The sequence below is a fragment of the Dendrobium catenatum genome, unplaced genomic scaffold, assembly GCF_001605985.2.
Source record: "Dendrobium catenatum unplaced genomic scaffold, ASM160598v2 fragScaff_scaffold_695, whole genome shotgun sequence".
In the NCBI taxonomy this organism is placed as follows: Eukaryota; Viridiplantae; Streptophyta; class Magnoliopsida; order Asparagales; family Orchidaceae; genus Dendrobium; species Dendrobium catenatum.
In genome coordinates, this window is record NW_021319157.1 from 94,516 (window position 1) to 111,935 (window position 17,420).

General features: G+C 33.5%; 1 protein-coding gene across 1 annotated transcript; it reads right to left on the minus strand.

Annotated features, from left to right (window-relative positions):
- Positions 1–11,151: 11,151 nt before the first annotated feature.
- LOC110108267 (protein ALTERED XYLOGLUCAN 4-like) lies at positions 11,152–15,491 on the minus strand (the record flags this gene model as incomplete). Its single annotated transcript, XM_028695843.1, has 4 exons — positions 11,152–12,089; positions 12,222–12,246; positions 12,356–12,519; positions 15,173–15,491. Coding segments are annotated over 4 exons (1,440 nt in total), but the record flags the coding sequence as incomplete, so codon positions are not given.
- Between the last annotated feature and the right edge of the window lie 1,929 nt (positions 15,492–17,420).

A 17,420-nucleotide genomic window follows, 5' to 3' on the forward strand; every position in this document is an offset into this window, starting at 1 on the left:
TATATTACTTTATATCCATCACTCATAGTCATAATAACAAAGCAATTTGAAGAAATATCGTCTCCAAGAAATATATTTTCTTTTTATTTTTCGGCCATATTTTAATAATCTTGTATATTTTTCAACTATTTATCAAATTTTATCAATAATTAAGATTTTATTTAAGATAACTTTCTTAAAATTTTATTTTTCAAATCATGATTATAATTTTTATTTTTCATTATTCTTATGATGCCTTTTAAAAAAATTATACTTAAAAAAATTATTTTGTATAATAAATTTAAAATGGTATTTTCTATGTAGTAGCTTTACAATAAATAAAACCCAAGTTGATTTAAATTAACTTGAAATAGTTATTGTTTGGAGCTATTTCATATATAATATCAAATTTAAATTATTTATTAAATAAATTTTTTTATATATTTAATTTTCAAAATTCCACCTATATAAATTTTAAATTTGATAATTAAAAAAAGGAAGATATGACTTTTGAGCGCTATTTTTATAAATAAGGCAACTTTTTATATTATGTTTTAGAATATCCCACATTAATTTTATGGGTTACTTTTCATATTGAGAAAAATAATTTTAAAAAAATATTCCAAATGAAGTCATATTAACTAATTTATTTTAATTCAAATAATGAATTTTATAAGTTTTTAATTCAAATAATGCCCCATCTATTTTAGGTAAGCTCTTCTTAGGCAAGTGTCTTAACTAAGCAAGTTCTTCTAAAAAAAGTGAATTGGAGGTGGATCCCCCGGCTAAGGCAAGTGTGCATTGGGCGAATATATCATGATTGGAGCGAGTAACATATTTTGTCTTTGTTTGGGATGACTTTCTCACTGCTTCTTAAAACAGTTTTTTAGTAAAAAAAAAAATTATTTTTATACTAAAAAATTGCTTTGTCCCACACAACGGCTTAGTCAAGCTCATTTAGGACGAATAAGCTTGATCTTCTTTGCTTTCTCATCAATACTTCTTTAGGTAACTTGTTTACATTGACATATTGAGGTCTAGATATAGAGTATTTAATAAATAAGATAATAATTTTCTTGGAGGGGAGGAAAACGTGTATTTGTATAACTAGGTTTAATAAAAAAAAAAAAAAGGTTTAATAATAGAAGGACGCAAATGGTACAGTTGACCTTACACTTCAATTTTATGTTAGGCAAAATCGTGCTATGCTGTAATGGCCGATTAGTTTGTCATGAGCTTTTTTAATTATTAATTTAATTTAATAATTAAGCTTTTAAAGGTATTATTTTATTTAAAAAACATCATGTATGTTAGATTTTAAATTTGAAAATTTTAAAGAATTATATCATTTTAAAATTTTTTATATTAAATATAATATTAAAATATCATGCAGAATAAATTCCAGATTCCTTTGGCTTGAGTGAGTTGCCCACCAATTTATAGGCTTCCTAGCTAAATTAGTGGGCAGTTTCTATCTCATTTAAGAGATCTAACAAATAAAATAATATTATTAGTTTTGCGTGAAATCTGATTGTGTTTAAGGTTATTCATATCGTAATTTTATTGGCCAAATTTGACGAGGAGCTTCGTGTTGCCCTTGCTCAAGGGTCAAATGATGAAATGAAGCATCTTCATGTTTCATATTAGTCTTCTCCTTTAGTAGATAAGTATTTGTGTACTGGTTACTTGCTATCAAAGTGGTCAGCTAAACAAGCCGGCCTATGTGATCAGTTGTGGCGTACTAACTTACTCCAACAAGGCGCTAGTTGGGATGTGTGAAAACTCCACAGCCCTTAGGCTATGGCTCATTCAGGGAAATTAATTGTATTCTTGAAGTCCCTGAAGTTTCAAAAGAGGCTGAGGAGGATCTCGATTCAAAGAATCTAGATTCTTAGACACTGGCAGCTAAGGCATTACTTTCATGTATGTATCAGCAGCACGACGACGTTGTTGCTGTGATGTATATTAGGGAGCTAATACACTAGTGCACTACTTTATCATGGGATGCAGCACGTCGACGTTGCAAGCTAGGTTGGACACAAAGAATAGAGAGAGAGAGAGAGAGAGATTTGAATAATTTCTCTCATTGTTCATAGTAAATTTCTTGATTTGATGAGATATTTGCAACTGTAGATAATGATATAGTTTAGTGTTTTAGCTTTATACAATGATCCAGCACACAAACATATAAGAGAGTATGATTATAGCATTTATAAGGGACACCATGATTTTTATGTAGAAACCCCTAAAAAGGAGAAAAATTATAGGGCATAGCCAAGTTTGAATGAATCTACAAGTGTTTGTTAATGATTATAAATGAGGCATTTACTAAGGAGAAAGATATTGGCTCGTTGTAGCAAATATACATCATATAAAGTACATTATATGATGAGAGTTGGAATAATCAATGTTGATATCTTTGTTTGGGCGGCATGACTATAATTGGTGGACAGTGATGAGGAAGAGCTCCGGCGGCGATCGGTGGACGGGCGAAAGTCCGGCAATGGTCTAGAAGAACTTCGGCGGTGATCGGCAAATGGATGGAGTCTGACGATGGTCAGGAAGAACTCTGACGGTGATCGACGGACGGTCGAAAGTCCGACGATTGTCCCGAAAGAACTCCGGCAATGATCGGCGGACTAGCGAAAGTTCGGAGGAGATCGGGAAGAACTTTGGCGATGGTCGGCGACAAGCAAGCTCCCAAATTCTTCCATTCTCTTCCTCCTTTATCCTCCTCTCATGATTAAAATGTGGGTTATTTATAGTTTTTTATAGTGGCATTGCTTGTAAATATGGGGATGATCAAAGTTAAGATGAGAGTGGTTTGAATGTACGACTGATATTGATCCTTTTGACAGTGGACTATTTATTAATCATTTGAATGTTTTAATGTTATCAGAGTTTGGAAATCTTGGGCTGTTGGATTTGTCTCGTTGAGCCCCTTGATTTGATTATAACCATGTCATGTTTGGAATTCGCTTGGTAATCCAAATTATACTTTAAACCCTCCAAATATGCTTTGGACCTTTAATTTGGGCTTGGATTTCACTAATTTTGGTGTCGTTGGGTTCGTCCTTCCGAGATGTTCAGTTCGACTATAAAATTGTTGAAAGTGGAGTTTGGATGGTCCTAGGGCTGCAAGCGAACAAACGTTTGATGAGGTACTCGTTACTCGGTTTGATCAAAGCTCTTTTGATATCGTTTGACTAACAAAACAAACAAACTTGAACATCATTTTAAATATTCGATCTTTAAATAAACAGAGTTGAACACTAATGTGTTTGGTTCATTTATGTTCACGAACAACATCATTTGAAGCTCGTAAACAAACTCGACATTAAGCTCGATAAGAAACTCGATCTGTGTTCGATTCAGAGCTCTTGAATAAACTAAATAAAAAATTGATTAATATTTAATTACAAAATTGATAAATATACATAACATAAATATTTTAAATTTATTATAACATGATGAATTTGTTCATGAACAAGAGACATTTTACATTTATTCATGTTTGCTAGATTATTTGTTTAAGATGTTCATGAATAAATTTAAGATTTGTTTGTTCAATAAATGTTTGCTAAATATGCTCCCGAACATTGCTCATTAATATTTGTTTGTTTAAAGTTCGATAAGTACTAAACGAACCGAACATGAAACGAACATGAATCAAACATGAACACTGATAAATTAAAGGAATCAAACATGAACACAAATAATAAAGCTCGAAATTCGAATCAAACATGAACCGAACTTGAACAAGACAATAATAAACAAACTCAAACATGAACACTCACATACTCGATTCAGCTCGATTCGTTTGCAGCCCTAGATGATTCCAGATTTAATTTATGTAACCTTAGTCTGATATTTACTTCAAAATTTGTGCCAAATCTAGTCAGCTTTTGGTAACAAAGGTTTATTTCGCTGTTATCTTTACTTATTTGTTACGTTATGTTATTATACTTCCCAACAAATCGGAGATATAAAAACTTTTTAACTCATCTATCTGATTAGCATTGAGATTCGTGTTCGATCAGACTGATCTGCGGGCCGTAAAAATATTGAAAAATTGCTAGAGATGTGGACCCAATGGTACGACTTTGTTTTTTTTATTTAAATTTTATTTTCCTATCTTGCTTATTACGCATTTGACGGTTTAGTGTACTATTATTTTCTGTGTGCGTGGAATATCTGAATATCATATAAATAAAAATGATTTTTTTTTTAATATAGTGAGTTCAAAATTTAATTTAAAATTAATATTATATATCAAGATTATGTATTTTATATTAATATAAAAATAAATTTAATAGACATCAATCCATTAAAATATAAATTTTATGATTTTTTTAATAATTTTTTTAAAGTTAGATTGTACATGTGCATATAATAACTTTACAGGACAAATTGATTTTGTTGTAAAGGCTAAATATGTTTGACATTAGAATGTCAGAGGAAAATCTTCTCCTTTTATAGAGAATACAGAAAATAACATAGAAATAAATATAAATTATGTTGGTTCAGTCTATTGAACTGTCTAGTATAAGACAAATGCTAAATACTTTCTTATTACTTGAAGAGTTAGGGTTGAGGATAACAAATAAAATAGCAATTATAAGACAAATCAAATTTATAGTGGTTCGATATTGATATGTCATCAAAAAATTATTGTCCTAATCGGACACAAAACTCGACGTAAATATGAATAAGAAACTTTCAAAATTAAATCTTAAATCATATGAACTCCGATTTTATCAAACTTATCGTCAAATTGAACGTCTCGAAGATAAGAATCTAACAACACCAAAATCGATTCAGTATAAACCCAAATGAGTCCAGATAGAAGTCTTGAAGAACATTTGAAAGATTCAAAACATAGATTTGATGACAAAACTATATCTAAATAAAGAATGTTTATAGTCGAATTAAGTGGTTCAACGAGACGAATCCAACGAGCCCAAGATCACGTAATTCTAACATGATTGGGCACACAAATGCTTGATAAACGCTCCACGATCAAGGGGATCAATATTAGTCGTCCATTGAAGCACTCTCAACTTGCCCTTGATATTCTTTATTTTTATTAGCTATGTTACTCCAAAAAATTATAAATAGATCCTTCATTCTTCACAAAATGAGGGGAATATGAGAAGAGCACTAGAGCTTGAAGAATCATGTAGTTCCACCCCGACACGCAGGGGCCGAGGCAGGATTTTTTTGATGTGGGGGCACAAATCTTTGAAGTAAAAAAAAAAACCCTCAATCTTAAAATTTTCTTTCGAAATACCTTTCCATATCTAATTTCAATTAAAATAATATTAATAGGGTTTATCAAGTAAAGAATTCAAAATCTATTCTTTGACAGCTCAAGGCCATAAAATCATATGTCCAACTAAGCCAAAAAAATATAAGTGAGAAAAAATTTTTAACGCTACTCTAATAAGAAGCCGTCGTGAACAGGCTCGCTAAAAAGCTCGATTAGAGCTCGACTAAGAAGCTCGATTAGAGCTCAATTAGAGTTTTAAAAATAAATACAATTAAATATACTAATTTAGTAATTTTTTTACTAATTTAATATTTTTAATTTTAACAGTATATATTAGACATATCTCTAACTTTTATTTTTAGTAATATAACTAATTAATTAGAATTATTAACTTAGAAGAAAAAAAAAGTGACTAAGCCTGAAAAAAAAAAAGCCTTGTCCTCCCGCTATTTCCCGCCTATGTAAACCCTTCCCGTCTAAGTCTTTCACTCATAAGGAAAAAAAAACTGTTTAGTCCCACACCGTGAAAGATAAAAATATTTTGCTTTATATAATAAGACATTTTGACAAGACAAGTGAGTGTCTTATATGAAAGACAAGTGAGTGTCTTATATGGTCTTTGTAAGGAGGCGGGTGTGTGAGTAACCAGCCAGTACTACAAATTGTATTGCAGTCCGCTCATTTAGAGCTCAGATCGGTTCACGAACAGGTCTCGAGCATAAAAATTTTTGAGCGAACTTGAAAATGCTGAAGCTCGGCTCGCTTAGGTTCATTTGCAACCCTGGTCGTCCGTTGCACGCGTGTAAAACAGAACGCGAGATTACGATTTGGGACTAAAAAAAGAAATATAATAATACAAATCTCATTTTAGTTATCAATTATTTTGATTATTATATAGATTTTCTTAAATTAAATAGAATTAATTATTTTCTACTGCATTTTGATTGTGGCATTTACATAAGCAAAAAAGATTAGTTGATAACATTATAGAATGGGCTGATTGTTAAAATATGATATCTTGTATAGGAGGGTGGGCCAACGGGCTTTTTTTAAAGATGATTTATTGTGTTATCCTCGTTATAGACTATACTAGATGACCGATTACACCGACATGTATAGAGTGATGACTCTTTTATTATTTAATAATGTCATCTATAATGATAATTGATTAGTTGAATGAGTGATAATGGATATGACTGATGACCAACTGTGAATTAGTCGGGATAAAAGATGTTGAAAATATCAAGTTAAAATAGTATATTTTTTCTTTCTAAATCATACATTGATAACATTGATGACATTGACAGATACATTAATATCATTGACAATACTCGATGCATTGATAATACATAGATAGATGATGCATATAAATAGATAAAATATATTCTTATAGTGATTTATGAATGAATTTTTCATCATTATTTTATTAATTTATTTAATTTTATATCAATTATTAATTTTTATATTTATTGTAATGATTTCTTGCTTTTATTATTGATTATTTTGAGTTTTATTGATAATATTTGATCATTAACTATATAGACTGTTATTGATTATATTAGATTGAGTATTTTATATTGATTCTTTAATCGTTGCATTGAAAGTTTTAGTGAGTTTTGGATTAATGCTAGGCCTTTGAGCTCATAGTGTGGATTAATTAAAAAGATAAAACAAATAATTCTTCCAAATTTGATTCTAAGGCGTTACATATGGTCCCTCCGACCACCTTGGTATGTCGACTACAATCTTACTGACCAAATAGACACGTCAACAATTTTTTTAAAATAATTATCATGTAACGAGCTATATACAATGTGTGTTTGCTACATTAAGTTAGCACCCTCCTCCGAAGAGAGATATTATTTGTAATCAATTATCAATAATAGTGGATTCAATCAAACTAGGCTAGGTGCCATTGTTTTTTTTTTTTTCGCTTTTTCAGGATTTTCACATAAAAAACTCAGAGTCTCTTTTAAACGCTACACCCTACTCTTTTATTTGTTTGTGTGCTAGATCTTCCTACAAGGCTAGGACACTAAACTTTATATTCTCTACCACAGTGAATATTCCAGACCGTAATAGACCCCAATTCCATGACTCCTCTAAATATGCTCTTCTAGAGTTTCACTAATTATGTTCTTCACAATCCACAAGTGAAGCATTCTCGTTTTGAGCCTCTTTCATCAAGTGGTTAAATCTAAAACTACTATTTCAAAGCAACAAATAATGCCACTTCTAATACTATACAATATAATGATGAACTAGTTTAATGAATATGAAATCCAATCTTAAAGTGTATTAGCACACAAAATCCTCTAAGGAAATTGCAAAGTGAAGACATTGTTTTGAGAAGCGAAAGAATTGTAATGAGAATGAGTGGTGATATTTTTTACTTCAATTGAGTTTTCATCATCTTTAATGATTCCATGGGGTATTTATAGGCTTTTATATTGTGATACACATCACATAATATTTCTTAGTAGGTAGCATTTGCTAGCCAAATGTCAAATTAGTCATTATTGTCATTATAATTTCTTAAGAAAATTAATCTATGACTAATTATATATAAAAATGGATCATATGTATGACTATTATATATGTTTTCAGGCGTCACAAGCGTATAATGGTTGGCATCGATAGCAATCGACATTGGAATTATCAACAGATGACAATGGAACCAGCAAGTATATTGGTCCCCTTTGATTACTTGGTATTTTTTAGATATTTTAATATATTAATAATATCAAAATTGAGCAATATTTAGCACTTAGGATTCATCTTATCGAGACACTAAAAAAGAGGAGGTCATTTGGTGTCCGAAATTTTCAACTATATTTTCAAGTACTTAATTTAAAGGCTCATTTGAACTAGGATTAAGAAGTCTTTAGTCTCGTAGGATTCTTCTTATCAAAATATCTGTTTCAAGTATAAATTTGTTGAAAATAGGATTTATAATATCCCATAGTCGATCACATATTGTTTTTTTATTTAAATACTTAATGCTTTAAGATCTAAAAATTGTATCATTATTCGTACTCATTTAGATGTTTCCCTTATGATAAATTAGTAATCAAATTCGTCTATCCATAAAATGGCATAGGCTTCTTTTAATTTCAAATATCTTTAACTCTTACAAAATAAACCCTAGCTCTTATTCATGAAAGAGCTAAGAAATATAATAATTAAATTAATTTTGTAACACTTAAAAGCTTGAAATTGGCCTAAAACTACGTGATAGTACAAAGGTCATGACACGCCCTAATTACAACATATAAAAATACATTAACACCAACATTGAAGAAAAACTAAACAAGAAAATGAACCAAATATATAAATGAGTTCATTAAGCTAATAAAAATCTTGGATTAGATGTAGATCATTAGTTAATTGCTATTTCTAATGACATAATATTTATGTCATTACATTAATGATATTACTAGAAATTTTTTACCATCTTAATTAAATTGCTAAATTCTCCCAAAAAAAAATTAAATTGCTAATATTTATTCTTCCAAGCTTAAATATGATGGTTGACAAGAACCTAGATTCTTGTTTTAAAATATTAATTTTTTTTTTTTAATATGGGGATGGTATTAGAGAAATAATTAAGGTATTATTAGAGGTATTGCATAGTACTCCGATCTCACAACGCCGTTGCAAGTTTTTGCTACTTCGGGGTGTGAGAACGCCGACCGTCATTAGGATCGCCGCCGAGCGGCGTGCAATCGAAGGCGTGAGTGAAGAGCTCAACGCAGTGGCGTCTTAGAGCCTTGATACTGTCGTCGCCCGGCGACGAGTCCGCGCGGTATTCCTCAACGCGCAGGAGCGGCTTTATCACTTTCTCTTCAAGGTTCCCAGTCGTTGATGAAAATACCGAGCACATACCGAATAGTACTGAGCAAATACCGAGTAGTACCTAGCAATACCGAGCAAATACAGAGCAATACCGAGCAATATAGAGCAAATACCGAGCAATACGCGAACATAGTAATCCCGGATTCGTTTCAGGTTGGGTCGGGCCGCACGTTAAAAAGTAAGAGCACGTGACGAAATATTATAGGCTACCTGATGTATCTCTACGTAAGGTAACCTGATGCCATAAAAATTCACTAGTCGACCTTACCAGTTCCTCCGTCTCCGGTTTTCCACTTTGCTAATAGCCCCCCTTCCCTTGTCTCGGCGACTCTTTTAATCGCCGATAAACGAGGGGTTGGAAGCAGTCGAGGATTACCAGCGGGATTGTTTTTTTTCCGCGGGATCTGCAGCTTCCACTTTCCGATTAAGCGATGGAGACCGGCACGGCGAGTTTGCACTAGTAAGGGAGCTTTTTCTTTACTTTGGCCGTGTGGTTTGTGGCATAGGAAAAAGTTTCCCTGTTATTCCTGTTTTGTAGTTTCAGTCTTCTGAAACTGATCATTGCCTTACTCATGATGAAGATAAGAGCAAGTCACACATAAGGTGCTTTATTTGATATCTGTTAGGTCTTTGACGTGATGTAAATGTAATTGAAATTTTCATTCCTGGCTGGGGTTGACCAACTGATAGTTGTCCTGGTTTCGTTTTGTTGGTTTGCAGTTAGACAACATGCAATGAGTTCCATAAAACGACTTGATATTAGCTAAGGACATCTAATCCAGTGGAATTTTTAAAATTTGCATCAGAGAGACCCAGTAATCAGCTTTCTCAAATAGGATGTGAGTATGGAGAATTCTCCTGCCAAGTTTCCTATAAAGCTCTTTATGATAAATCTTCTGCCTAATTGCTCCTCTCTCTTGTCAAACATGACTGCAAATTATAAGAAAATAAGAAACCATGTAGGTCCAAACCCGTAACTGAGGTTTCTAGAATGACAAACTCATTCAAGGAAGTCTTTTGTAGCAAATCTGAATATCCAGACATTAGGGGCTTTCGCAACGGTGTAGGCAACTAATTGGACCTGTCGACGTTTTAGCGACTCACTAGCAGAATAAATTATTCCATCTTTTGGACCTGTCGACGGTTTAGCTAATATTAACTCCCCTTTAAATCTCATATGTCATAATATCTGCACTGTTGCCAAATCAAATCAATGGCATACCTCTCTTTATTTTTTTAATGAACTTATATAAAAAAGAATACAAAATTAAGCTGAGCCTTATTTTGGCCTTATTTTGATGTAGAGTTCTCTCCTTGCTTTTATATTTGAAAATTTTCAAACGGGAGATTTTCCCTGTCACTTATATATATTACATAGAGTTGAAGCAATAAAAACATTATTTAGAATTTATTTGAGTAGAAAGGACCAGGTTTAGATTCTATATTTTAATTGTGCCGTTGGAGGGCATTTAAGAAGACCATTTTCCTTCTTAATTTTTGCTCCAACAGAACCCTTTATGCAACATTTCAGTGGTAATTGGAAGCTACACTTGTGTCAGTGATCAATATTAATGCTCAACTCCTACATCATCTTTTATTACTAAAATAGATTATACCGAACTAATAACATGCATGATTAGTTTTTCCTGCAATATTTGAATCCTATACACAAAACCAAGATGTTATTGTTCTTGTCAAGTATACATCATTCTCAATTCGGAAAGTAAAGAAACATTTATATTTTTCTTTGGCATTCTTCAAGAAAAATAAAAGAAAATGCTATCTCTTGCTTGAGTTTCCTAGGAAGAAGCCTCTGCTTCTGAGGAAATCCTTTGCGTGAATTAACTTATGGTCTTTGTATGAGCAAACTTTCTATATAAGAATGACTTCATCTCCACAACTTCTAAAAGACAATGGTAGGACATTGATGGTCACATCTTTTATCTGGTTCATGCTATTATCTTGTTGTAGGAAGAGAATTTCATAGTATGCTGTTGTTTATTTTTATCACAATAAATGAAATATAAATTTGATATACACTATCAGTTATAGGATCATTGAGCTTTTCTACTACCTATCTCCAGCAAGTATTTCTTGAGTAGTGTCAGCAGCATATCATTCCACATGTCAACAGCCCCAGGCATGCACCAATGCACGCAGTCACTGTAACCTCTCATCCATTGATTGTTCCAGTTTGTATCTGGGTGAGCATCAGGTCTCATCATCATAGCCTTAGTGACGTCCAAAAGCTCAAATCGTCTCTTCGCATTGCTAGAAGAAGCTATTTTGATTTTATTTATTTCTTCTACTTGTGCATTTCGAATTTCCCAGTAAGTTCCGGCCAAGTTTATTTCACCTTCATCAAAGGGTCTGGTCCTGTTGCAGTAGCCACCACCATTCCAAGTCCCGTTTTCAAAATGTGCTGGTGAGAATGTCCTCAAAAATATTAAGTTATCTTGATCAAACACTTCAGCTTTGTTTAGGAATTGCAGTGCTTTTCTGAAGGCCTTCCGCAAGCCAAAAGCCGGGTCATTGTTCCTAACAATTTTCTCAGAACAGTAGATGCATCCAATCAGTTGTCCACCTTCATATAAGTAGATTTTCCCGAAGAACCAGTGACCGCTAGAAATGACTACATGGTTAATAAATGGAAGTTTCTTGGTCCATTCTTGGTCAATCTTGTCCAGATGCAGATCATAGACACCAGAGTTAGATCCATTTATCAATCTCTCGGTTCCTTGTACTAGGAATTTGGTCCAGATTACCATAAGAGTGAAATTGTGGGATTCAAAATGCCAAATTGGAAATTTATCTTCAGGATCTTTGTGGAATGCTTTTGGAATCTCCATCTGCAATTGCTTTGAATGAACACTGTTAAATGGGAAATAGTTGTCTGGTTTGTAACAGGAAGTGAAATGGCGCTTTCTTTGCTTAGTTCTTCCAGGAAAATAAATACCAATTGCATGAGGGGTTTCATGTATGCAGCCTTATTTTTGAATTGTAAAGAGGCTATTTCTGTGAATATGGAAGCATTCATTGTTTTGGTTAGGATCAAACTATCTTGAACTTTAATGCAAGGTAGCTTATCAGAATATTCATTGAAATAAAACTTTATTACCAGCTACATAAAAGATTGTTGACCCCTACACATCAAAAAATGCAAAAAAGGGCAAAATCAGCTATTTAAGCAACGCGCACGTCAACACGACGCGTCACTTGAAAGGTCAAACGACCTCCGATTGCCAAACAGACTGTGCCGTTGCAATCAGGACGTCGAATTCGTATAAGAGAGAACCCCTTGGAATCAAATTGGATGAGACCGGTCCAAAGGGATGACCAACACCCGAAATTGACGCGCGACGTCACCCAAACAACATCCGATCGCAAAACAGATTTCGCCGTTATGTCCGGAACGTCTTCAATACCAAAAATGACTATCAAATTATCCAATTAAAACCGTGCAGTGAAATTGACGGGCATTTCAAGACAACACGTGCAAATCGAGGACATCAGCGTGCGATGTTGCCCAAACAACATCCGATAGCAAAACAGACTCCATTGCGTTCGAAACGTCGACAACGCTTGAGATGGACTGTGATTCTGTCCAACGAAAGTCACTCGAGGAAATTGGCGCACATTCTGAGGCGAAATGTATGGCTAAAATAAAAGTTGCCCATAAACACCCCAAGGATGGTCGTGTTGGCAGAAAATCTCAACTGGAGAGGATCATAGAGACTTAAAATGCTACCCAAATGCCTACAAAATTCAAAACTCCAAAAGATATCATAACCTATAATATTTAAAAATCGAAATTCAGTCATCGAATGCTTAAAGCAAAATAAATCCACCCTTCGCAATAATTTGCTGAGGTGGACAAAATTTGAAAATTACTTCGGCTCGCGAAAAGCTAATGTCTGGTCGATAATATCACTGAGATTTGTTCTCAAACAATCTCTTGTCAGTAAGGACGTGACATTGGTCCTCTGATCAGCGGTTTGGCCGGACGCCTATGCAAAGAACCTGTGGCTTAACTGGATGGCTCCGCGTAGTTAACGATTACGACCGCGACCCTCTCACCTTATGGCTTGGTCCAACGACTCTATTGTATAATGGTTACGGTTGTAGCCCGTATGTTCCCCAATGACTTCAAATCCTTGAGATACAAATCAATATGATATAATTGATAGGGCACAAAACCCTTTGTTAGCTAAGGTTGATTCAAATTTGTCCCCTTAGATAAATATTCACCCCAGGTCTATAAGGTACTCTTGGACGAAACAACCCATGGCTGTAGACAAGGATTCTTCTGCCATGTTGGGTCGACTACCTCCTCTGACTAAGTAGACTAGGGACCATGATGACTCGAGACGAAGGAATCATGAGATCTTGATCGGGCTCATCATCATTCACCCCACCATCCGCTTTAAGTGCAAGATGGTGAAATTTTCATTTTTAAATATTAAATTTTCAACAATACCAAACCTGCTACTACTATACACCAAATACTATGTATTTTTATGTATTTGTTTCGCTGACTAGCCTTAATCGAAAGTTCTCTCTCGTGATCGGGAGGGGTAATTAATTAAAGGGGCTTGCGCTTATATGAAACCAGAACTCATATCATAAATCCTCACATAATGAGGACAAAATTTCTGGGTAGTGTCTTATTTCAAACCCAATCTCCCTTCTAAAAGTTTGCTCTGAACTTAATTCGTTAAAACTCTCCCAAACAAGGAGAGGTCGGGGCGTGAATTTGTGGAGCCCACAAAGACCTGTCAAATAACTTGCTTTTCCTGAATATGTTGAGTTTAGTTATAATCTGGGAAGTTGGCTGTCCGGAAAAGAATATCAGTGAACTTTAAGTACAAGCTTGTAGTTTTTTTATTCTATGATGCAAAAAAGGTCAACTGTTCAATGGTCAATATTCTATCATAAACCTATCAGTTTTCAGTCTCCTTTTCTGTTGTATAATTATCCTTATTGAATCCACCCAGTCAACTGAATCCAGAGTTTGTCAATGAAATGCTAAATTTGAAAACGCTAACTTGTTTGCACGTATCTACTTGATCATTATTATCAAATGCCGCATTCTATAACGCACTTAAGTTTTGGCTGTCTTTGCACGAGTTCCTGATACTTAACAGCTACTAGACACACAACCCCAACTTGTACTTCAAAATTTTGCTCATCTTATTTCTGTGTCCTGACATTTTTGTATATCGTTGGCCTTTATCCCGGTAGCAAGCCGTTATGAACTCTTAATATTACTGCAACTCATGCTTTGTATATTTTTTTAGTTTGTTGTTAGCCTAATTGTTATCCATCTGGAGAAATTTGATTGTTTGATTGCATGAAGATGACTGAAATCTTCATTCCTTAGGGGACATCTTAAAGATTATCCATCCTCGTTTTTAATGTAATGTGTATGCAGTTTATTGTTCTTCACAAGACCAAACGTCCCTTACAATTTATTTTTGATCTGTGCTTTGGTAGCACCTTCCATAACTTGCTAAACCAGCCGAAAAACTTTCAGGTCTATTCATTATTTTTTCAGCTCTTGCTTGCTGAACCTTAAAATTATCTTCCTTGAATATCTATTTTTTTTCTCATGAAAATTCTATGCAATAGGCAAAATTTGTACTTAGTATCAAGATTGTATGAAATAATTTGACCTCGTGTCTTGCCTATTCCTTCCGACATCTCCTTTAGGGAGATTATATGAAATTGTCTATTAAAAAATATGAAGTTCTAAAACAATGTAAAAAAAGTAACTAAATTCAGTTCAAAAGTTTAGCCTAAGCACTTCCAGAACATCGTAGCTCATCACAATATAATGTAATGATCCATAAATATAAGATTGATGATGCAGTTGGGCTTCCTATCATATGCTTATTAATTTGTGATTTGTTTCAAGAATTCAAATATCATCTTATTAGAGTTTTCCAATGAACCAACATTGGAGACTAGTAATAAAGCAAGTTTCCTACATGTCAGAAGTGAAGAACAGAATAATTTCATGATGTTGTTATCATTGATCAAAACTAAATTGATTTCTCTTTGTTCATTAGATTTGATATGGGAAGGCTAGGCTAACCTCAGAAAGCAAGCAGACGAGCGAATCCGCCTGATTCCGGGCAACCGAATCACCGACGAAGGCCATTCTTTTCCCCCTAGAAATTTCAAGGAATTCTTTAGCATTGAACCTCGGCAACTCGCACCGTGCCGGCTGCCACCTCCACCTCACATAATCCCCATTCTTCCCATACTTGCCACAGTTCTTAGACTCAGGTAATGACTTACATGTCTGGTTAGTGTATCCATGGCTGCTTCCATTATCTCTCACCCAGGTGCCATTGGAAAGATCACACCCTGGCTTCCAGCCACCTGATCAGAACCAAATCAAAACTACCTTCAGATAAAAAATTCATCTACGAATCAATCATTCTTTGCTTTTCTGTATAATTATACCAATGAATCTTTGTTTGATATCTTCTTGTCTGGGTGGGAGAGAAAAAGAGCTTCGAGAAAAGATGAAGTAAATGAATGCGCCGAGGAGGAGCCATGGAAATAAGAATTTTGATCTGAGGATCATATTGTAGCAATGGGAGAAGGGAATGTGGAGTTCTATTAATGAAGATTTTATTAGTATTCTGGAAAGGAAAAAGGTAGGAGAAAGAGTATGGTGAAATTCAATGGTTTCTTTTCCTGAATATTGAATTGGAGGAGGAGAAGAATTTACTGATGAGGATTGCTCCTCGTGTTAAGGGGTTTGAATGTTGGTCATTAGGAGGATGTTTCTGCTTAATTTTCGGCTAAAAAGGCTGAAGAAAAATGGCGAAGTTTCTATCTTTGACATTATTGTTATGTTTATTATTATTAATATTAATATTATTATTATGGTTGACTTTTCCAAAATAGTTGGTGATTGACAGGGATATTCTACTCTCTCTCTCTCTCTAGAAGAAAAATTATTTATTCTCCTTTTTTTTGTTCATTTCATTTATTAGTTTATATGATCTTCAAACACTATAACATATCATTAATTACTATTTGTAATATAAGAATTATGTGTGGAATGAATTTTATTAATTTTTATAATGATTTACTTATTTATTAAAAATGTGAAAAAATAAGTTGAGCCGATGTAATTTAGGTTACTTCTGCCTTTTATTAACCAAAATTATCTAATATATCGTAGGGTATTCCTGCGTTCAATTATAAGCCAGTTGAAAGTTAATATATTTTGAAATCACTTTTTTTTATTATATAATTGGAGGTATGCATCATAAAAATGTTTGTGTATTTGATTGATTATCAATGGTCATGATTTTTGGAGAAGATTTGGGTAGGGCTGCAAATGGATCGTTCGTTTGACGAGCTGCTCGTAGCTCGGCTCGTTCAGAGTTTGTTTATGTTTCTTTAATAAGCTAAGCGAATAAGATTAACATTTTTTATAAATATTTGATGGTTAAATAAACGTGTTTGAATAGCTTGTTGTTCGGTTCATTTATGTTCATGAACAGTATCATTTAAAGTTCATGAATAAACATGTTAAGAAATTTGATTAGAGCTGATTAAAGCACAATTAAGACTCATATTCAGCTCTAATTAGCTAGAAATGAATACATAACTTTAAAAATAAAAATATGAGTAGAACGTTTGCACTTCTCTACCCGCCTCTCCCAGAAATTAGTCAAAAATCGAACGGTCTGAATGTATACCGAGCAATACCGAGTCCAAAATACCAAGTTTTAGGTGACGTGGCGCGCGGTTATTGGTCTTTGAATGCATTCGGACGCCGGATGTAATAATTACTCTCTTTGTTTAAACTAGCAACTCGTTAATAAGCTCGAATAGCCTAAAATGAACCTTACACAAACATAAGCCAAGCTCGAACATGTTTTTGTTAAACGAGCTTGAGCTCAAACAAGGATAAAAAAAGCTCGGCTCTCGAACAAGATCTTGCCAAAAGAACTCGAACATGTCGAAGTTCGCCTGGGCTCGATTAGTTTGCACCCTTAGATATAGCATGATTTCTTTAGCAAGTAATGTTTGGCATAAATTTGATGGCTTATTTGTTGTGAAAAAAAATATAGTTGTTTGTTAAAAAAAGGAAATGACTTGGCACATTTTCATTATCATCTTTATATTACATTTCATATCATAAAAATGCAACTTCAATTCATTCAAATTAATATATTAGATTTTATAAGATGTTAGCATACAAAATCTCATATATCACAGCATTCTTATATATAATATGTCATTTAAAAATATATTGAAAATATATTAAGACTAAGCTTATGAAATATCTATA